This window comes from Apaloderma vittatum, unplaced genomic scaffold, assembly GCF_000703405.1.
Source record: "Apaloderma vittatum isolate BGI_N311 unplaced genomic scaffold, ASM70340v1 scaffold5785, whole genome shotgun sequence".
Classification (NCBI taxonomy): domain Eukaryota; kingdom Metazoa; phylum Chordata; class Aves; order Trogoniformes; family Trogonidae; genus Apaloderma; species Apaloderma vittatum.
In genome coordinates this window covers 74282-98338 of record NW_009718688.1, presented here as the reverse complement: position 1 = coordinate 98338, position 24057 = coordinate 74282, and the positions used below count along the sequence as shown (strand labels likewise).

At 40.4% G+C, this 24057-nt stretch overlaps 1 protein-coding gene across 1 annotated transcript in view; it reads right to left on the bottom strand.

Moving 5' to 3' along the window:
- Nucleotides 1-5514: 5514 nt before the first annotated feature.
- ROS1 (ROS proto-oncogene 1 , receptor tyrosine kinase) overlaps nt 5515-24057 on the bottom strand; it is a 74574-nt gene continuing 56031 nt past the window's right edge. Inside the window, 3 exon segments of the mRNA XM_009870325.1 lie at nt 5515-5660; nt 17787-17950; nt 23472-23606. Of these exon segments, the coding sequence (XP_009868627.1) occupies nt 5515-5660; nt 17787-17950; nt 23472-23606 (445 nt within the window).

Here is a 24057-nt window from a genome sequence, read left to right as displayed (position 1 = left end):
AACTTGCAATTTTTGTATTTGCATAGCCCTTAGAGTAACAGTCACAAGTTTTAGTCGTAGTCCAACCTCTCTGCATATAGGCCTGACTTCTGAAAGCTATCTTGTTGCTCACATTTCTTTTTTTGCTTCTCGTGCTCCAGAAACATATACGCTACTTTCAAGTTACGGAAGTCTATGATCTGAGCCAAAACACAACTGTGCAAACACAGTAGCAATAGGGCACTTGCATCTCAAATCACTTTGTCACCACCTTTTCTTATATTGCTTCCACCAAGATCAAGAATTTTACTCGTCATATAATATGAAATATTATACTGAAGAGCTTTTTAGTAACAACTTTTCCCCAGAAATTCATTTTCATATGGAGACAGGTAAGCAATTCAGAACGCATTCCATGGAAAAAAAAAAAAGAGCAACCCAAAAGTGAGGAGTGGGAAAGCTTGATTTTGATGGCAGTATGACCACTGCAGGCAGGCCTGACAACTGAGTTACAGTAAGGTCAAACTCTTTTCCTGATGACACCTCACTCAGCCCTTAGTGACCACCTGATCTTACTGCTGCAAGACCACATGATTAAGTGTACAAAGACTTTTAAAGATATTTCTAAATGTGACATTTTTCCCTTGATTTTGATACCCGTACTAATTATTTAATGCCAACCTTGAATGTTGGCAAGAAGTAGGACCACTAGTCCTTTCTTAGCTTGCTTCTGTGAAGAGAAATGACAACATCTCACCTGGAGGTGCTGTCATTAAAGCTGAGAGCTGTGTCTGAGTAGGGCAGGAAAGAGGGTGTGTTTGACAACCGACTACGGTTTATCATGGCCACTAATTGTTTTTTTAGTAGTTTCATGTAAAGGATAATTCTTTGTGCTTTAAGAAACTGAGTCAAAAATTATGGAGTGGTGCCTCTCTTAAGACAACAAAGACTATGTCAGCAGACAAGTCAATGAAAGCATAAAGCTGGCAAACTCCTACTTGAAGAACGTAAGGCTGCATTGTGTGAGTAGGTTTCCATCCTTGGGGATGTGGTGATGTCAGACTGAAGGAATAGGAAGATGTGAGAGAAGATATTCTCATAAAAGGTTAAATCTGTGACTCCCAAAGTTCTGCCTTTCCTTTTTCTTTGTAAGAAAGAGCTAAATATATTTGTGACTGAAATTTATTGAGAACTTGCTTACACATAGTCAGACCTCCCAGAAAGGTGCTAAAATTTGATGCGTAAAGAGAAATACACAAGGAGATTAACCAGAGTCGTGACATTTTGGTGCTACAAAATGATGTTGGAACTCCACTGAGTTTCCTGTAGGATGGATGAAGAGCCAACTGTCCCTGCTTACTGTACTCCATGGGACAGAAAAGGTGTTTCTGTGGCCTCATCTCTAACGAGTGCTGAGTGATTTGTACTGTCAGGAAAGATAGGAGAGAAAACAAAAAAAGATCCAGCTACATCACCAACATTTGTTCAAAAGGTATTGGTATCCAAAGGCTGGTTATTTTACAGCTCCATTCTTACTGTAAAAGATAGAAGGTAGTGATGAACATTTTCCGAATGGAAGACGTCATCTGAGGAAGTTAACGCATTATAAAAAAGATTATTTTATATGGCAATATCAGTCATGTAACTGACAATAATGACAATATTTTGGTATCATCACTTGGCTTTGATGCACTGTGTTTCTGGTTATTTATTGGAGTTAAAATATAATGTCAGTTAGAGATGGCAACTGTCATTATAAATAGAGCCATGATTGTTTGAAAAATCTACGTGGTATGCAAGTTGCTGCAACTCACTCCAATATGTGCATGTAAGAAAAACTTTCAATAATCAATTAAAAGAAATTAAGGTGAATTAGAACTTTTTAATCATTAACAGACCTCTCAGGGCTATTTTACAAACATTCTTTTATTTAATGACTATTTTCAGGTCTGTTACCGCTGAAGATCAGCTTTGTGTAGAAAGAGGTAAATTTGAACCTAGAAGAAAGCGTGCCTTCACAGTTATTATTAAAATGCATAGTCCTACACCTGAATCACAGAGAAAGAATTTCGCACAGTTATTCTCAGTAAAGCCACGCTTGAGGACTCAAATCATCTTAGGCAGCATGTCACAGATGTCAAAGATAGAGAAAACAAAAGAAAAAAAAAATGAAGACATTAGTTAATTAAAGCAGATGACAAAACATCCTCTGCTGAAAACAGCTGGGTGCAGAGGCCCTGTTGTAGGGATCTTTGTGCCCTTCCATACAAGTCATGAGGGAAACAAAGTCTGAAGGACCGTGTGATCTGGAGGATGTTACTAATCTCTGTTTTCTGGGGCACCAGGAAAACTGAGGAACAGGAACTTTAGGCCCAGCCCCAGGTCCTGGCTTGAGCTTCTCAGATAAGCAAGGCTGTGGTGAACTCAGGTCTTGCCTTTCTTGTCCCCAGCACTTACTAGTTTTCACAGGTAACGAAGACTAATAGTAATTGCTTGCATTAGCAGTGTAACTGCACAACCTTTTGCCTTTCTAGTGGTCATTTTTAGGTTCCCGAATCTTGGGATGATGCCATTGAATGTCTGACAATAAAGTCTCCCAGAGAAGATGAGTACTGAATGTTAAATATAAAAAAGGTAAAGAGATTGTCTTGACACCCCATGTTTTTCAGTCCTACATCATACAAGCACATATGTCTTTTGTCCTTCATATCTCAAAAATATCCTCTTTTCAAGATGTATACCTTTTGCCTCCAGAGGTCTTGTCAAAATGCTGAGCACTCCCTCTGCAGCTTGTGGGGATAAGCAAATGATCCCACTGAAGCCTGGCATTTCTCTCAGCAGCAGCTACATGCAACTTTCCATATCCTTATCTTTGACTCAATAAGGACTGAATATTTTTGTCATAAAGCAGTGTTTTTTCCTTAGTAGGCTCTTGATCATAATCCCAAATGGAAAGCGTGAAGATCTGGTCATCAGTTACCTGCAGAGTCAAAAGCCTTTGCAAATAACCCTGAAAACAGAAATGCACTGATGGGTAAATGCTGCAGAATTGATGCCACTGAAAAGGTTGCCTTAGTAAATAAGTAACATCTGCCCTGGTCCTTCACAATTACAAAATAATTTAAAAATGTTAATTAATCACCACAGCATTTGTGCTATGTTGTAGTAAATACTATTCATAGGTAGCAGTGAATATTTTTCCTATGGATGTCAAGTCTGCAGCTGAGGGATTAAATAAGCCAGCTGAAGTCACATAGTATGCCCATGTCTGTCCAAGCACAGCTCAGCATTCAGTCATTGCCAGTTGAGAGCCCACCACTAACGAGTTGTGTGTGGTGTCACATCCCGAAGCACACTCACCGTCATTCCTCAGTGATCTCATCAAATGTCTGTGCTAGAATCAAGGATCAAGGAAGAGGTTAAGACAAGAACCAGCTGCAACCCAGAGACTCACCTTCGACACCCCCTGATCAGTGCCTGGGGACACGCATCTGTGTGGGAGCACTGGGGTGCAGAAGGTTAGGTATTGTGTCTTCTACTGAATTCAGCAAGTTATAGAACAGGATCCTTGGATCTGGATCGAGATATTTGTGTTTTATCCAGTCCAACACATTTTTTCATACTATTAGATGTAAAAGACATAGATCACTAGTCGATATTCTGAGCTTTCATTTATTGGCAATGCATTAAACTCGACACTTTCTTCCTCTTCATGGTGTCTTAAAACCTCCATTAAAACTAGTCTTATCTTGCAGCATTTACAGAACGTGGACAAACCAAGATTCACCTTCATCCCTGTTCTTTCTGTGCCTCTTTGGGCATTTGTGACTACTTCAAGACCTCAAGGGTGTTGCTTCTGACTGTTGTCTGTCGCTGATGTTCACCTTGCCCCCTAATCCAGTTTACCCATGTTGGATAGGCTCTTGCATGATTATTTTCCAACTCAGACGTGCACAAAACTGAACTGACTTGGGTTATCCCATCACAGATGTGGTCACAAGGCCTCTAAAAGTTGTCTAAACAAAATTTTAGTAGAATCGAAGGGTTCTTTTGCTAAAGAGAAAGATATCATATGAAGTCCCATTGGTTTTCAAAATCTTTGTGGCTTACTGACAGAGCAGTCCTCTTGATTTAAGTAGAATTACGCATGCATGTGAAATCATCCAGGTCTGGTGACTACGGAACTGGGACCTTCCTGGTTCCTGGCTGACACAACCACCATTACTGGTTAGTAAATGTTACTCATGTTTAAGTTATTGAAGTGGAAGAAATGGCTGTACGATCAACGAGGCAGCATTTGAGGAGGAGGGAAACAGTATACAATGTTTATTTATTTGTCTGTCACCCATGGTCTGGTGAGCATAGCAAAGTGTTGCAATTTTTTTTATTAGAAAATCTGACTTTTAGACTAATTTGTAGATGAAGAAAAAATATATCTGATTATAGACTCCTTGAATCAGCTTTGGTGGGGACTTCGAAAAATCAAGGGCTCTCAATTTCTATTTAATTTGAGTAAAAAGGTCAAACCCCAAATTTCTTGTTCATCTATGTTGGACCTCCATTTAAGAAACTGTTGAGGCTTGATCTCAGTGAAGTTGCATCTTAAAAATGTATACATTTTGACATCAGACAGTGCCTTTACTGCTCTTCAGTATTCTCCATTATCAAATATTTGCATAAAATCAGAGCATGTTTCTAGCTTCCTGACAGATGTCAGTGAATACCTGTACATAATTTACAAACTAGTGTTCATGACAAAATGTTCCAAAAAGCTTATTTCCATCTTTTATTCAGTAATGATTTATATATTGTTTTATTATGTACTTTGACATGATCTCCAAACACACCAAGGAAAAGTAGCTCCCCTTTGCCGAGTCTGATAAAAAATAAGTGAGGGTGATGGACATTAAAAAGTGAAAGGAAAAGAAATGTAAGAAAACAGGTGTCTAGATTCACAGATCAATTGCTGTGCAACTTAACATTCAAGATGATTGCAATAACTTGTTTAAATTAAATAACGAAATAGACCATTCCCAGTAATGGACAACGCAGTCACCTTCTCCAATTGCTTTCTGATTTGGAGCTCATAAAAATACAACAAGAATTTATGTTAGTGTTTCAATTTGTAAGATCTTGTTTGTGCATGATGAAGCTAGTTTTCAAATATTATTCAATTCTCTTTTTGTGAGACCGTACCACTACTCTCTTTTTTTTGGAAGGACTACCTGTGCCTGAGGCATATGTGTTTGCAAAAATTTATCAACACCAAAAATCACTTGCTGTGTGATTGCATGTTTTATTCCATTAAACTATCTCCTATGAAACACCCAAACCATAACATGTGAGAAATCAACAGATACGTAATTGTTATTCTGCTACACGTTAATCAGTACCTTGTGATATTTTATGGTAGTTTTAGAGAGTTGCTGGGTTTTTTAAGACATCTCTGTAGGTATGACGATGTGCAGACTATTTTCTTGGTTTATGTCTTCTTTGGTAGAGCCTTTTCCTTCTTTCTTTCAGAGTGAACCAGACTTAACTAAGTTCAACAGAATTGATGCTTCTTTGATCTCGGTTGCCTTCTTTGACTAATACCAAATAATTTAAGCCGTCTTGATTCCTTGTTTCCATTAGTGTGGCTGAAAGAGTACTATCCGAATCTTCACATGGAACATCACTATCTGCATTAAAAAAAAAAACCAAACACAACAGTCCAGTGATATGCATGTAGTGTTAGAACGCAAACAAAATCAGAGACCTGTTGGAGAAACTTGGTCTAGTGACCACATAAAGAGTGTCTGATGATTCAAATTTATTTTCTGCTGTTGCCTGTGTGGATTATAGCTTTAAACGAATCACTTAGTGAAGGCTAGTTGTCACCATTTGTACCTCCACTAGCAGCAATGTAGTTATTAATACAAGACTTGCTTCTTTTGGTAATAAAGATAGCCTGCATAAATACAAAGTGATTTATTCTGTACCTTTATGTAACCCCGCTAATAATACTGCTAAAGAGTCCTGTAACATAGGCAGTTTTCCACCTACTAAATCATTATATACTATCTTTGTAGAGGACTTCCAATATTCTGTCTTTCTAGAAGCTTGAACCTGGCAATTCAGTGTGTTTTTCTCATTTCTAAAAACTTTATTTTTTCCCCTAATTTGATGCTGTTCACATATACAGTTTCCTGAGATCTATTGCAGAGGATAGAATTTTTTTTTAATGTTAAAATGATTAACTAAAGCCTCAAGTTATAATTGCTGCTATTTTTTTGCATTTATTTGTATAACATTTACCTTCTTTTATTATGCTCCTTCCTTTTTTTACTTCACAGCTGGAAAATTAAGCACATGACATTCAAGGTTATCAGTTCAAAAGAACTGCAAGCCGTGTGCTGTTGCACCAGGTGACATAAAATTTATTATGTCACTATAATCACAGACATCACCATGTTATAAAGTCAGAAGTCTGTTCCGCATGCAAGAGTCCATAAGGAAAGATTGTCAGGAAAAGTCTGAAGGAGGATTTTGATTTTAGAAACCTGTTAGCAAAATGAGGATTGGGACACAGAGCAAACTGTGGTCACATACCACAGTGACTGACAGCTACGAGAAATCATCTGATACTCACTTTGTCAGTTTAGGACTATTATGGCAATATTTAGTAATTCAATCCCGACTAAGCCTCTACCAAGCAGTACAGCTCTTCTTTGTATTTGGTTTTTGTTTAATAAAGCTTTTAATGGGAACCCTCAGGGGCAAGTTGCTTTGGAAAAGGCATGCTGGCAAATGCTGAGGGCATGTTTGCAGCAAACACTTAAGAGAGAAATCTTAAAATAAGGACCCAAGTAAAACTGGGTATTTACAGACCAGACATATGCCGGCTGACCTGCCTAAGTATAGAACACTAGAGGAGCATTCAGATTTGTTTCCTGTATAAGTATCTGGAACTGATGAGGTGATGTTTACACAAATGTGAGTATGAGGTCACTGAGATATTTTTACCAGATATATAGATATATTACTAATTCTTTCCCCAACAGGTCTGAAGAACTACAGAATATATAAAATGTTATAATCCTTTTTCAGCACCACTGTGTTTCTCATTATAGAGAAAACGAGCTAAAAAATCAAACGCCTTGCCTTGGTCATACTTTTTGAGCTTTGGGAACAAAATAGGCAAGAATATTCCTATCCTATCTAAAGAAGAAAGAATATAGTAATGTTCTCCTAGGACATGACATGTATAAGCTACTTTGCCACTTTCACAATGAGATTTTTGATTACAAGTGCCCTTTCCTTCACTGTTGCGTCATCTTCTAGCGTGGTGTTCAGCACCTATGAAAGCTTAGCGCAATTCTACTGTGCAAGCCAAAAAATCTATGCAAAGATGTCAATTCACGTAGTACAATGCTAGCATCTCATGTAAGTCAGTAAGGAAAGCAAATATTTTTTTGCTTACTTAGTTATATGATGGATGGAGGCAGAAAATACTGAAAATGAGCACTTGAGGGAAAAAATCATTCCATGTTGCAAGGGCTAGAAGCACCACCTGTACCCTAGGAAGCCAGAAGCCAATGCAGAGAACTCTGACTAATGTTTGTAAGCCCCTTCTAAAAAAGTATTAGGAATTTGAAGGAAAAGAGAGAGAAGCTAGAGTGGGAAGGCAGGTCAGTGTATTCATGAGATATCGTTTTTTTCTTTTCAATTTTAACATTGCTAAAATTAGTTGATTGATGTATAGTCATGCTGGGTTATACGTGAGTAAATGCAGGATAAACCATGTGATGTGATCCCCTCAGATTTCACAAGCAAAGCCTGGCTGAGCCAAGAAAACACCCCGAGAGGAGGCGTCCAAGGAACACCTTCATGGAATCTGAAGTCGTGCTGGGGAGTCAACTTCAAACGCTTAAATCCTGTGAGGTTGTCTACACTGTGACTGCTGCGTAGTGTAGAGTACTCACGTTCACTTTAAACAACCTACCCCAGGGCATGAAGCGGAGAGATCTGGCACTTTAGATTTTTTTACAGGCTGAGGAGTACTCTGCTGAGAAGCAGGTTCCTACAGAGCTTTGTACTCTTTCAGGTAGGCTGCTTCCAATAACCAAACTGTCATGTTCAAAGTTCAACACTGTACTTGCATAGCTGCCTGTCTCAGGCCCTAAACGCATGCAGCTTTGACCTTGCTGGACACTTTTCCTAGCAGTGATGTGCTTAAAGCACAACATCTGAACCAAACTGCAGGTAAATTAATTACATTGCCTGTGTCAGGGGCGGGCAGAATTTTTCTCTAAAGAGCCCCACATTAATTGACACAAGAAACTGTGATTGCCTGACTCATATGAATGAGGGATGGAGTTTGCTTGCTTAGCCTCCTCTGAGGAGATTGGTCCTAACCTGATAAAATCTGTGCTTCCCCCTTCCCAATCTCAGCATCTCAGTCGGCTGCTTCCTGCTGCAGGGCAGCCGTGGTCCCAGGCTGGGACACACTTCCTCCCTTGCAGTTGCAAAGTATCTCTCCTTGCCTGCTCAGTAGGCTATGTGGGCTCACAACATGTTTTGAAGTCCTGCCTGGAAGGGTGCAAATTTTTGTGGTGTCTTGATAAGCAGATGGGGTTTTTTTGGTGTTTAAGTTCAGAAGGCGACAACATGTAATAAGAAAAAAAATGTCAGTAGAGAAGCTGATTGGTAGAGACTGAACAAACTGATCTAGGGATGCTGAGCTTCTATTACAGCTATTTCAGGGCCAGGCCCTCAGCTAACGCAAACTAACAAAGCTCCATAGAAACCAGTGGGATGCCACTGATTTACACCAGCTAAGTAGCCAGTCTGAGATGTTACTAATTCTGGGTAACATAATCCCATACGATGCTTAACACCTTCAATATGGTAAGGTATTTAGAAGTGCAGCCACGTTTGGTTTTTCCCATTAATGTCCTCTTGTTTCTCTCATACACACTTTCCCTTTTGTCCCTGCCACACAGCATACATGGCATTAGACAAGAGACTGGCTGACTTACTGGCACGGCTGAAAGATGTGCCCCACAGTGAACACATCAAAAGAAGTGCTTGGTGACGTATCTTTGTTAAGTGTGAAAAAGGTGGCTGTTGAACCCTGACTTCTCCACCTCAGCTCTTTTGGTTAGCTCAAGGAGATAGTTCCTGTGTAGGGAACATATAACCCAGCATGAATGTCCATCAATCAACTGATACCTGCTGGCCACCTGGAGCTGGAGGTGCTGTGTTTCAGTTTCTGCACATTGCCAGTAAGAATATAAATAGAGCAAATATATATCCGTTTTAATGCTCCACTCTGTATTATATATCAGTGCAGATATATCTGTGTTTCCTGTCTAATGAAGCATATGATCTTGCATGGTTTGAGGGTGACTCACCAAGCTTTGCTATTCCGTCAGAGATAGAGGTGCTAGAAGTGAGAATTTTGTTCACCCTACACTTCCAGTGCACTAAATTGCTTGAAGCATTGACTGATCGCCTTTATTTTAACAGATTTTTCAGATACATGTGGACAGAAACCTCTATGTACAAGGAGTTGTCTTGGGGAAATACAGATACAAACCTGTTTATTATCATTTATTAGAGCACCAAAAAAGGCCACTTCCACATTGCTGCAATACAATCATTCTATATAAACAGGAAAGCACCTCCCTTCTCCAGGCCACAAATCAGGATTCATGTTACTAAGTTTTAATCACTCAGCTCTTACGTATCCAGTTTAAGATCCTTGCCTAGGCTGCCTTTAAGTCAATAGCGAGAGAAAGGAGGAATAAGTTGCTTTGCGGAGATGCTTGTTTCACATCCTCACCTGTCGGAGATTAAGGCTGGGCCAGCCACTAAAATGTGGACAGATGCTCTCTAACACCTTCTCCCTCACCAAATGGAAAGGAAAAGGGAATGAGGTAGAGAGACTTATGGGTTAGAAAAAAAACTAAAACAGCTTTAATAAAACAATAATGGAAATAAAAGTGAAATAATAAAAATAAAGAACTATATACAACTGTGTATAAGTCTGATATCGAACCTGACTCCCTCCAATAGCAATCCCCACTGATGCTGCAGAGCTGGTGGCTCAGCGGTGGCAGGGAGCTGGACATAGGAGCTGGATTTGGGAACTTGGGATCAGGATCAAAAGCAGGAGGTCAGACGGAGTCCTCCCTGGACACCGGCCACGCAGAAAAGGGAAAGAAACTCTCGTGATCACTCATTTTGTACTAAATATGACATATATGGAATTGGCACAGAGGGGGTTGAGAGGAGCCATGAAGAGAAGGATTTGGGGGTGTTGATAAACGAGAAGCTCAACATGAGCCAGCTCAACATGTCCTCATGCGGTCCAGAAGGCCGGTTAGCTCAGTGGTTTGAGCGCGGTATGATTCTATGAAGAGAAGCGTGGTCAGCAGATCAAGAGAGGTGATTCTCCCCCTTTACTCTGCTCTTGTGAGACCCCACTTGGAATACTGTGTCCAGTTCTGGTGTCCCCACCATAATAGGGACATGGATCTGTCAGAGTGTGTCCAGAGGAGAGCCACAAGGATGATCCAAGGGCTCGAGCACCTCTGCTGTGAGGACAGGCTGCGGGAGCTGAGATTTTCAGTCTTGAAAAGAGAAGACTTCGGGGGCACCTAATAGCTGCCTTCCAATACCTGAAGGGAACCTACAAGAAGGCTGGGGAGGGACTTTTACAGGAGTGTCCACTGATAGGACAAGGGGGAATGGGTTTGAGTTGAAGGAGAATAGGTTTAGATTAGATTTTAGGAAGAAATTCTTCAGTACGAGGGCGGCAAGACTTTGGAATAAATTGCCCAGAGAAGTTGTGGCTGCCCCCTCCCTGGAGGCATTCAAGGCCAGGTTGGACAAAGCCTTGAGTAGCCTGATCTAGTTGAGAGGCATCCCTGCTCATGACAGGGAGGTTGGACTAGATGATCTCTAAGGTCCCTTCCAGCCTAGGCCATTCTATGATTCTGTAGTTCTACGAATACTCTCGTTGGTCACCTGTCCTGTCTATTAGCCCCCGGAGGTGCAACCTTTTACTTCCTTGTGACCCCTCTTACTACCCGGCACCCCCAGCGTGGCACACAAGAGCCAGCAGTGGCCTTGATCACGATAGGAATAAGTAACAATAAGAGCCTTTCTGCATCCCAGTCCCAGGCAGTAAATATCAAGTGTTATCACTGCCAGTAGCACACACTGTCTGCAAGAACATGCTGCTGACTTCAGAAAGTGCAGCCTTTTAGAAGACACTAAACTGGAAGGTAAAAAACACTAAACAGAATTGGTTTCATTTAGCTCAAACCAGGACATCACCTTTACACAATAACATCCCCTGAACTTGTCTACAGCTCTCTGGTGACTGTCAACCTAGGCAGCCAGCATAAACGCAATGCCTAAGTTTTAGTTGTTTCTATCTATACACCCATACTACACAAATGTCAGCTCTTACAACATCATATAATCTGATTTTTTTTTCCTCAGTCCGAAGCAAAGTATTAGCATGACTTTCCTTGCAGTATCGTATGGCTCATCTGCAGTCTCTGGAATCAAACAGCATTTGTCTAGTCGCCCTTTTCCTGCAGTGTTGTAACTACTCATTGTTTTGGAAGAAGCCTTTTCTCTGACCTCCGCTGGCTTTGGGTCAGTCACTCACTAAGCTAAGTGGGCAAAAGGATTACTGAATTTCAGAAAAACACAAAGGAGACTAGATGCGAGGGTTTAAAACTGTCTCTTATCAACACATCTGCTTTAGAGAAGCTTCCGCTTGTCCATGGGATTACTGTAAGTTCAGAGAGGTGTGCAGAATAGTTTTTAAAAGGTAGCTGGTTTTAGGAAAATAGACTGATGACTCTTACACAGGGAGCAGCAAACCAGTAGATATATAATTAAACCGGCAGATATATAATTAATGGTGAAATTAGTGATTCTAGATTTTAATAACAAATCCTCTCAGTGCAAAGTTTTGCACAGACATTTAAAAAAAATTTAAAATGACATTTTTAGCAACTGCCTTAACTAGTGAATAAAGTAAATAGATTAAGTGACTGGCTTTGGAAAGTAAAGCAAAAAATGGAAATATTACAAAATTCTAACTGTTTTAATTTCTCACATTTTTCAAGAAACATCTCCATATCAAGGTTTTTAAAATTATGGTTTTGAGGCCAAATGTGTTTCCTTTTAATCTTTTACACTGCACCTCAGGCACCTCAGTGTAGGAGAGATTTCGAGGTGTTGGAGCGAGTGCAGAGGAGGGCAACAAAGCTGGTGAAGGGCCTGGAGAATAGACCTTACAAGGAGCGATTGAGGGAGCTGGGTCTGTTTAGTTTGACGAAGAGGAGGCTGAGGGGGGATCTCATCATGCTCTACAATTACTTGAAAGGACATTGTAGAGAGGTTGGTGCTGGTCTCTTCTCACAGGTAATTAGGGACAGAACCAGGGGGAATGGTTTCAAGTTGCAACAGGGCAAGTTTAGGCTGGACATTAGGAAGAAATTCTTCACGGAAGGAGGGGCCAGACACTGGAATAGACTGCCTAGGGAGGTGGTTGAGTCGCCATCCCTGGATGCGTTCAAGTGTCGCTTAGTTGTGGCATTGGGTGATATGGTTTAGGGGTGAACTTGTAGTGTAGGATCAATGGTTGGACTCGATGATCTCAAGGGTCTTTTCCAACCTGAATTGTTCTATGATTCTATGATACACTGGATTTCCTCATGCTCCCTCCAACTGCCTTGCATCTTCTTGCACCACAGGAGCCACCTCCAGGAATAAGAGCATGGTCCTCCAACACAGCTTCTGAGCAATTAGACATTTTTGCCTTACAGGTCCAGAAGGGATTGTGGGGAGCAGCCTTGATAAGAATAGTCCTCCTAGGTCTTAAAAGCAAGGAGTCACTCCAGCTGCTTAATGCCGAGTTGCCTGATGTTGGCAAAGATGTTTGCCAAAATCAGACAGGTGTTTCCATCCATAAAGGGGCACTCTTGGGACCTGAAAAAATACAGTGCTGTCTTGTATGCGCAAATGTAAAAAGCTATGCCTGAAAATAGATTGACTGGTTATTTTTACAACAATGCAGGGCCATTCCGTTAGCATGCTGATTCATGACATTTCATTTGCACTTCTTGAAGCTGCAGGAAGAACAGCCCGTCTTTCAGCAATGAATTGGGATTCTGGCGACAGGACATCTGCTAAGTCAATTCCCATTGGATTGAAAATCCACTGGTGTCTCAGCGCTCCAGCTGGATAGTGCTTCCCTCACTGAAAAAAATGTTGCTAATGCTACTTAATGCTCATGATCAATGAGCATTTTCCTAGGAAAATATGTAAGAGAAAGAAGACAAATCTCCAAACTGGTAGATCTGGTCCTGGTCCTGAGTTTGCTTCCCTCCCTTCTGATGCAGCAGTGCCAGGAGTTGCTGGTATTGATCAGGCATATATATTGCCACTTGCCAGTTTCTTTCAGAACTGCAGCACTTACCATAACAAAGCTGACATCCCTTTTGTCATCGCCACACCATCCTGTTAGTATGCTGTTCAGACCACAAGCATACTGTCTCTATTAATTCACTCACATTTGCAATCCTTGTGTCATACTGCACAGGTATTAATGTTGTTGAGAAAATCTAACATTTTCCAGCTCTCCTACCTATGAAATATCTTCAACAGCATGTACAGATCTGCTAAAGATAAGGATACCTATGGGTAGGTAAGGCTCAACAGAATTTGGAAGATGTATGACTCCATGTGGGGCTAACCAGCACAGTTATTTTGAGGTCTGTCATTTCATTTTGCTTGACATTTGGCTCTTTCTCTTGGAACCAAGTCTCCTGGTGAGAGCAGCATTTCTTGGCAGGAGGCTCATGACAGGAGTTTCATTACACACAAAGGCCAATGACCGCATAACATCTTTGGAAAATGTTGTCCAGGGCAATCCGTCATGGAACAGTCTTCTGGATTATTTGCTTTGGCTGTCATCTTTCTACTACTACTACAAACAAAAGAAGTACTTCCCTTAGTCTTAGCTAAAAATGAATGCAAATTTTAAAAACTGCTTACTTATTATATAGTACATAGTGTAGAGTATATAGTATATACAAATCACTGTCTGAAACATATTCCATGCCCCAAACTGTTTATGATAGTGTCATAACGGAGCGTGCATTTTAGTCTGGAAGCTCAGCTAGAACCCAGATTGCCAGTTCTTGCTTAAATGTATCACACTTTCAGAGCCTGTGTTTCACTGAACTCACTCTGCTGCACAACATTTCCCACAGGCAGAAAAACTGTTGTATTAATTTAAGGTTCGAGAGCTACAGAAGACTGACATCCGTGTGTCAGATAATCCAGCAACATGAAGACATCACCAGGACTCTAGGCCTTCAGTCAAGTACGCATATAACATTTTAATGGGCCTGTAAAGACTGTGCTTGGGAAACAGGGAGATAACCTTCAGGCAAACCATGAATATACAGGGAAATAAGTATGTGAATTATGGAGGCATGTAAAGAACTTATCAAGTGTTTAGTCTTTGAAAATACATTTAAATGAAAGGATGATAAGCAGATGAATAAAAATCAAGCTATACTATTCCCTGATAGGCATTCCCTGTATGAAAACCACCAAATGAGCCTGAGGAGAAGTTAAGGAGGAGTTTCAAGAACTGAAGCATGAAAACACTGAATGGAAGAATGAAAACAGTTGTTTTATTTCCGTGCCCCAATGCAGATCCAGTCATGGGTCTGTGGCAACAGCTGGGCAGAGTCTATAGAGAGGGAAAAACAGGGGGAAGCCACAAGAGGGAAGCGGGCAGCTGGTGGGGTTAGGCTTAGGGAGAGAGTGTGTCAGCAAAACAGGCTGGCTCTGAGAGCTACTGCCAAAGCTCTGCCTGCATTGAATTGCCCTGCTTACCACAGTGAGCCAGATTTTAACAAGATTATTAATAAACAGGCTGAATGGAATCTTATTTAAAAAGTGACCACTGCCAACAGATTCCCAAATGTAGCATACATTATGGAGTACCACTATTGTTAAGACTACCCTAAAAGTCCGTAATAAAACTGCATATTTTGTATTATTTTGTATTATTTTTTTCAGTTTTTAACCATTCAGATTGAAACTTTTTATGGAAGCCTCAATCTATATTTTCCTTTTCAATAACCTTTCTAAGAATGCTGCTTTTGTCTCTGGCAATTAAATAAAACAACGGCTTTTTCTCTGTGACCTCTGCTGCAGGGCAGAACTTGAAATTTTGGCAAAACAATTGATTTTTATGTAAGAATATGTATTTGTCTTACCATTGAGAGTAATCAGTAAAACAGTGAGCAAGTTAACAGCAGGGCAGAAATCATGTCTAGCTGACACATGCCAAGCACACAATTGCACTGAAACTAAAACCCTTGCACGTTACATCTGTGCCAGGACTGCTCTACCAGAAGGGTGATAACCTATAGGTTATCCAACTTCTTTCCCCAAGTCCAAGCATAAGAATGGGAGCCTTGTATTTAAAAGTTTCAGCCCTGCTAAAGATGTTCACAAAGAGTGATGTAAGGCCACAAAAATTTCTTAACTCCCTTAGTTTTCATGTCTCTATTGCCCGTGGAGCTAGGGACCACAGCGCAAAAATGTTTAAGCTAGGAAACCACACTAGATCAGAAGTAGTTGCAAGCACTCAAATCACTACAGCCCTGTGTCCTGTGGATGTTGTGTTCCTGTAGCCAACTGAAAATTAAACATCTAGTCTGAGATGCTGCATTCAAGTTGAATATGGCAAGTCACCTAGATTCCAGATGTCATCACTGGAGAGAAAGGCAAAAGGTGACCTCTTGGTCTCTTCTCCCTAGTGGTGGGCGATAGGACAAGGGGAAATGGCCTTAAGTTGTACCAAGGGAGGTTCAAGTTGGATATTAGAAAAAATTTATTTACTGAGAGAGTTGTCAGGCATTGGAACAGGCTGTCCAGGGAGGTGGTTGAGTCACCATCCCTGCAGGTGTTTAAGAGACAGATGGATGTTGCCTTGAAGGACATGGTGTAGTGTTGATAGGGCTAGGAAAAGGTTGGACTTGATGATCTCGAAGGTCTCTTCCAGCCAAAACTATTCTATGATTCTATGATTCTACGATTCTACGATTCTACGATACATGTCTAAAGCATCGAGTTGTCACTCTCTGGAGATGTCTGTTTCTGCTCCTGATAACAGACATACCTCGAAGAGTACCTTAGATGAGATCCTAGCTTCTAGACAGCTGCATTTAGGTGAGATAAACTCCATCCAAAATATAAGGCCTGTTAGCTTGGGCATGGTGCCTAATTAATTGGCTGTACTCCTTTCCTGAGCTAATGCCAGCTAGACTTAGATTTGTGCCAGATTAAGTATCTCTTTCTTGAACTCCACTATTCAGAGAGAAGATGCCCTTAAAGAAACTAGGAAATTACACTACATGCAAATATGCAAAGGTTTTCTTTATAGCATAAGAGTGCAAAATCAGCCATAAAAAACTCCTCATGAAATGATAGGTTGTCAGTGCTGGCTTACTTTCGTCCCATCAGGTCTTGTGAAAGTCTTTAGTCTTGTAATGACATATAATCATGCCATGCACAGACTGGATCTGACATTGAGAGAAGTCACGATGGGGATAAACTGACATTTGAAAAGCTACATCAAATGAAAAAGATCAGTGAAATATCAAATAGACTATCATTAACTGAGCAGTCGACAATGCCAGTGAACTGGATACAGGTGGAATCCTGTAGAAAAATGACTACATAGTTGCATAATTGAGTACGTCATCATTCCTAAGATGGATGAGGAAGATTTTAGGAAATCACAAAATATTGATGTACCTCTTTATGAAGCAGGGTGAGCTTCTAGTTCAAAAACATTTTGTGAATGAAAAAAGCACTAAAAACCTAACCAAAAAGCCTTTAAATATTTTAGTAACAATTAGGTTTTGCTTTATTAGAGTGGAAAGTAATTCTTTTAACAGGAGCTATTTTTCTTTAGAAAAATACAGAATGCAAACAGGTTCAATTAAAAAAAAATCATATGGAATAAAAGTGAAATATTTCAACTGATAAAGGATTTACTTATGCATATTTTCAGATCACATTGTGTATTAAGACTTCACTTTTTCTCAGGATGTAGCCAGTCAGGAATTATTCCAGGTTATGCAAAGCTTCCTGTTCTAGACCTGTCAGGATGTCATTTTCATGTTTAGATGACTTGAATCACAGTTGCTCAAATTTTGGATCATCTATTTTCTTCTAATTCCTCTCTTCACAATATTAATAATGTTCTTATATTATTGGGCTTTGTCATGTCCCATGTCTTAAGTGCATCTTCACTAACATCACCCAACTTTATTCATGCACAGTGTGCAGAGAACAGGCATGATGTGTCTCTTGGCTGGAGCTGTCACAGTTCAGACTAGGGTGAAGGCTGCCTTAGTCAGGTACCAAATTTTTGCCTCACTTTCAGGTAACTACTGAATCAGTACTCCTAAAGTAAATGCCCCACTGCCATGATTAGCTGTTGGGAAGGCAGATACAACCTGGATGTCTCTGTGAGGCAGGCTTAGTTACAGCCTCATAGTGGTCTTTTTGTTTGGTAAGCCTGTATGTGCATTGTACCTAACGGTATCTAATGAATATTTACAAATTCATTATGAGAGAGGTAAATCTTTGCAGTTTCTATTTTATAGGCAGAGAAGCTGAGGCAGTGAAAAATGCAACTAAAAGAACTGCTGAATCCCACTTCATTTACAGGGAAGAGGCTACAGGATGGCAGGTGCTGGCCCACTCACCTTCAAAACCTTGGTTGATGACTCCAGTTCCTGCCTCTTTGTCTTCAAGGTACTGGATGAAGGACAGTGGAGAGTGTCTTATCTCTTGCAGTTTGTCCTGAATATAAGAGAAAGTAGGTCTGTCGTGAGGTTCTTGGGCCCAGCATCTTGTCATTAAATCACATCTGGAAAAAAAAAAAAGTTAAAATGCAAATGTTAAAGATAATAGAATCATTCATCTCAACACTTAACATTAAATCATATGAGAAGTAATTTTGGACTAGATTTCCAACTTTCAAAAACTTTCTATGTGGCACGAAGATTATCATTAGCTGCCGAGGAAAGAAAAAGCAATTCAAAGATCACTTGTCAGGAATGCTCACTATTAATGCTTTGAATTTTTCAAATATGGATATTTCTGACATTGGGAGCAGCTATAACATTATAAAAAGATATAGCTGCCCTCATTGAAGAAGTCACCAATATTTTCTAAGAAAGTAGACGAGGAAGTAATGCATAAAATCAGAAATGAACCTGAAGCTATCAACTTATTTAACCCTCCTTCAACTCACACTACCTCAAATTTAGGGCACATTCAAGGTAAACCCTCCAGCACAGAGAGGGTTAATTTCCAATTCTGCCTCCAGACCAAAACAAATAGGAGTAAGTTTCCCCATCAAAGGCAAAAATGGCATGAGTTTCCTCCAGGCACAGGCATCCTAGCCCACCTCGAACAACACTATCCTACCATCCAGTGGAAAAACTTCCCATCCTGTTTGTCTACAGGATAAGGCTGATTTGTATCGCTTACTCAAGGTGAGTCCAGGCTACACAAAACCAAATCCAACAAAAGCCACGGCGAGCCAGGCTGAAAACCAAAACACAGCCAGCACCTGGACATTTTAAGTGTTGGGAATGGAGAGAGGTCTTAGAGTCTCAAAACCAGAGAGCAGCATTTGAGCAGCCAGTGAAAGGCCAGTTCAGGAAGCTGTAACTGGAATGCAGAGCATTCACCTCTAAGCCCTAAGTTCAAATCCTCCTCTGACAAACAGACCCTCGACCTGCTGCTATGTGATACCAGGCGTTACTGAGTTATGTGAAACGAATTGGCTTGTTTAAGTCCTTGCTTATCCATCTTAGAAAGGAAACTGCCATCCTTCACCATAATTGGGTATTTTGCAAACCCCTTGGTGACAGGTGGGAGAAACCCCTTGGTTTCTGATTTTTCATTAAAATATTAGCATTGGGTGAAAATTGTGAATAGAAAAATTGTTTCAGAACAACTTTTCATCAACCTGTGTTTTGTGGTTGTGGAGCTGGACAGAGTGATTCTGTTTTTTCAAAAGAATCCAATGAAATCTTGAAAACCCATTTTAAGCATCTGAAAAGTGGTAGTGACTTCCTGGCCCTCTGAATCACTTCATCTGTTCACTTTCAAGTGACACTGGAAATGTAGATGGAAAAGTACTGAATAGAACATGACGGGAAATAGCTCTGGTTTTCCTTCTGCTGCCAGCAAAGCGTCTGGCACATTGAACGTGAAAGTCAATCTTGGATGCTGTAAGCCAAAGAATCTACTTTCTGGTCATGCTGGCTGGTAAGATACCCAAGAAAAACCATGTTCAAGTGCTCCACCAGGTTAGCACTTGGGATTTCAAGAGCTGAATGAGTGCACTGCTCCTCTAACAGAAAGGAAGAAACAGGCAGCCACAGGCCAACTCAGGGAGAAAGAAACAGAAGACGGCATAGAATCATAGAATGGCCTAGGCTGGAAGGGACCTTAGAGATCATCTAGTCCAATCTCCCTGTCATGGGCAGGGATGCCTCTCAACTAGATCAGGCTACTCAAGGCTCTGTCCAACCTGGCCTTGAATGCCTCCAGGGAGAGGGCAGTCACAACTTCTCTGGGCAATTTATTCCAAAGTCTTGCCGCCCTCGTACTGAAGAATTTCTTCCTAAAATCTAATCTAAATCTATTCTCCTTCAACTCAAACCCATTTCCCCCTGTCCTATCAGTGGACACTCTTGTAAAAAGTCCTTCCCCAGCCTTCCTGTATGTTCCCTTCAGGTATTGGAAGGCAGTTATTAGGTCCCCCCGAAGTCTTCTCTTTTCAAGACTGAACAGTCTCAGCTCCCGCAGCCTGTCCTTGTAGCAGAGGTGCTCCAGCCCCTGGATCATCCTTGTGGTCCTCCTCTGAACACGCTCCAACAGATCTATGTCCCTCTTATGGTGGCATGTAAGTCATAGAATCATAGAATGGTTTGGATTGGAAAGGACCTTCAAAGATCATCTAGTTCCAACCTCCTTGCCACAGGCAGCGACACCTCCCACTAGTCCAGGCTGCTCAAAGCCCCATCCAGCCTGGCCTTGGACACTTCCGGGAAGGAGGCATTGACAACTTCTCTGGGCAACTTATTCCAGTGCCTCACCACCCTCATTGTAAAAAATTTCTTCCTCATATAGAATCTAAGTATTTTCCATCTTTTCAGTTATGGAACAAGATACATGTGGATTCTGAATACTTTTGTATTCCTAAAACCAATTTCTGTATTTCTAAATTATTAATTTTTATTGAACAATCTTTTTTTATGAAGCCACGCAGAATTGGAATTTTCTCATTTAAATTATATTCCATATTCTTATTTCCTAAATCACATAACTTGCTCATTGGCTTACGATATTAATGCTAGATAGAACTAATATTATTCACAAAGTACTTAATTCAGATAGGCTTTTGGTTTCTAATGACAAAAACGTTCATGCTGTCTCAGGATATATCTGCAAATTTTTCAGACAGCTATTTGTGGCATGATATTTAGCTTTCAAGATATGTTGTGACATCTAACATTTTGTCAAATGGCATAAACTTTCAGTAGTCCAGAAATATATCAGTATGAGACCAGTCAAGAGGGTGAAAGCCAGGTTAGTAAGCCAAGATGTACATGAATGAGAGATTAGACACATTCTTATATCTTTTGGGGAGCTAAACAGGGGCTAGGAAATAGGGCGTCGCTTCAGTATAAGGAGGAGACTCAGAGGATTCCCCAACTTCATGGAGAAGGCCTTTCAGGAAGAAATTGAAATAACTGATCCAAACACAACATAAGCTAAAGGTTTGTATTAGGTTTAGGAGCTACCCTGTGCAACTACACACCTACACTTCGCAACTGTGTTTTATCTGGGTGGGACAATTGTTCCCATCATATGTCCAATAGAGCTGCATATGTGAGTCAGATGAGAATTTGAGAGCCTGGAAAACCAAGAACTAATATTTCATATCTAATATTGGAAGCTGAAAGTGAACAATTCCTGAAATGTGCTTTAGTGCACAGAAGCTACAGGACATAACCAATTTTCTCTCGCACGAGATGGAAAATATAATTGATGTGAGGATTTTCGTAGAAAATGAGAAAATTGTTGGGATGAAGAAGGACCCGTCTTTTCACCTGATGCATTGTGAACAAGCCCTTTTTATCTATCACCCTCCAAAGCCCTCTAGAGGAGCATTGCCAGAAGCGAATATCAAAAGTTCATACTTAGCAAACTCAAGTTTCTTCATCAGACTCAATTGTGTAACTTTGCACAGGAGTGAGCATTTGGTGAAACTGCATCAAGTCGGCAAGTGGCACTGTGCTTATACAAATTCTCCTGACCGTCATCCACAGCCTTTGAGGATCCATTTTATATTAACTCAGTTCAGTTCAAACCTTGGCATTCTCTCACATGGAAACCTCACACTGAGGTAGCTGTGCCAGACGTGGATCACTGACTGCAGAAGTACTGCTGTTCATACACCTAATTCATATTTTAATAGATGTGTCTTATTTATAGATCCCCAAGCCCCTTTTCCAGTTCATTACCAAAACTGACCCATCCACACTTCTTTGACAGAAGTTCCTGAAGGAACATCTTATGGAGGTAAGGGGGAGAATTTCCACCCTGTCCAGAAAAGAAAAGAAACAACCCAATCCCACTTCCTTATTGCTTTTACACCCCAAGGTATCTGTATCAGCCCTACTTGCCCTTGCAGTGTAAACCTACCACAGATTCCTATACACTTCTCAGCTGAAGTAGCTTGGCCTTTGAACTCTGTTCCTATCAGTGATGGTTTGTTTTGTCAAATGACAATGAGCAAGCCAAAGTGCCGAGGAGACAATTACTGACTGTTGATGGCCTGATGCAGGTTCAAAACCACAATCAGGAATGTCAAGAATTCCAGCATGCCATTAATGACCTAAGAAAGTAGCAAAAAGCTATTTACGCTACTGACAGAAGCTGCATGCAGGTGCTGAGTGTTCCCCAAATGAGATAAAAGTGGTACAAGTGTCTAAGAGCCCATTCAGTCCCTTGGCTTTCAAAAACTACGTTACTGCTTTAGGCCCTGATCCTACAAGTTATAACAGGCAGACCAGGATTTAAGCCCTACCTGCTATGCTAAATTTAAGATTGTGAGACCTTAAAAATCACTTCAAGCAAAGTTTTCTTGATTCTTCTGAAAATTTAATCACCTGTTTTAAAGCCAGATTATGAGCCTTTGTGTGAGCTTGAAAATTAAACTAGTACCTCTTCTGCTTTTTTATTCACAGGACAGCTGTCAGGAATCTTTTGAGGAACAGATTTTTCAGCAGAAAATATTGCAACTTAAATTGATTTGGGTTCTGTAACTCCCAGTTTTCTGTGACTTCAGTTCTTCAGTTTCTCCAAGTGCTGAAGCTTACTTTATTATTGCTAATATTCAGCTGTAACCTACATAATGATAACTAATAACTCTCTCTAGAACTCTGAGCACAGTAGTTAATGTGAGACCTATCACAGAGATCTGGGTTTGCCAGCCACAGCCATTTCCTCAGCCCTAGGAGTAAGAATTGTGTGCTTAAGTAGTCTCTCCTTCCATTTGTAGGACCAGCTCTCAAGTGCACTGCTGTGACTGCTTATGCAGGCCAGGTGATACAGGAATTGAGACATGATATTAGACAATACTGAGTGATTGTTGGGCTCAGGTTCAACTTCCTCCTTTATACACCTCTGGCCAGTATGGGTTTGATCCAATATACGTATTCATTTTATTCTTGTAACTGCAAAAAAATTTGCAATTAAACCTGAATTTTGTACTCAAGAGACAAATGGAAACTGGAACTTTTGTTTACTCAGTTCAGCTAAAGACTGACCAGAAGTGCAGACTTCCCTTTTATTGTACTGCTTCAGCTTTTTCTAATTGGTTTTTGTAAGAGTTATATCTGCAAAGACAGTACAGTTTATTTTCCATATATATTCTAATATTAGCCTAATTCCTGTAGCTACCATTGAAAAAACCAGTTGTATCTGCTATCGCAGGCACATGGTGTACACAGACCAGTAAATTCTTTCTTAAAGGCATGTTAACTTTTAACCAATACCATCAGGCACTCTCAGCCTGTTACCACATTACTAACAGACTCATGCCTAAGACTGACTTTATATTGTCTCTGAAATACTATTTAAAAGACCAATATTCACCACTCAAATTCAACATAAGTTCTTGGTCACAGGCTGCACCACTGGATGAATTAGTAGTGGGTTGGCAGCTCCAAGTGCTAGCTGAAAAAAACCTGGAGGATGTTGAGCTTTGCATGGGCTTAAGTAACATTCAAAATGACTGCCACCTGGCAATAAGCCTCTTGTTTCTTATAAATGTTGTCAACAACGTTTAAACAAAATTAACTTACAGGGCACCAGGACAATTGTTTGGAGATTCCAGCCTTCCTCCTGATCGTACATGGTGTAAAACTTCTGCATTGGAGAAAGCTGGGTATGGCTTTTGACCCAAAGTTAATGTTTCCCACACTAAGACTCCAAAAGCCCTAAGAAATACAAACAAAAAAATTTGATTACAATAATCATCATGAACAATCTCCCTACTAACTGTAAAAATGTCTCTAACCTAAGAATAAGACTCAGTTAGAAAAATTGGGAGTAAGGAGTTTTAATTTTTTTTGTGAAACAATTTGTACATCCTTGAGCCAGCCTCTGGAACAGCTAAAATAAATGTGTAGAACTGACACACATTCTCACACTTGCTGACATGCAGCTTAGAAGACACTGAGTGCACACAGCTTCCCCTGGCAACACTCTCTGGTTGAGCATGTCCTCACTTAAACAAGTGTTTAGAAATCTTTAGAGGTGTCCTTGGAAATGGAGACAGACAAATTTCTTCTAAGCGCCACTCACAAAGCAATCAGCACTTCATTTGGTTTGTCACAGAGCACTAAACTACTCGCTTAGCTAAATGTAAGATGGGCTGCAGGGGCTGAA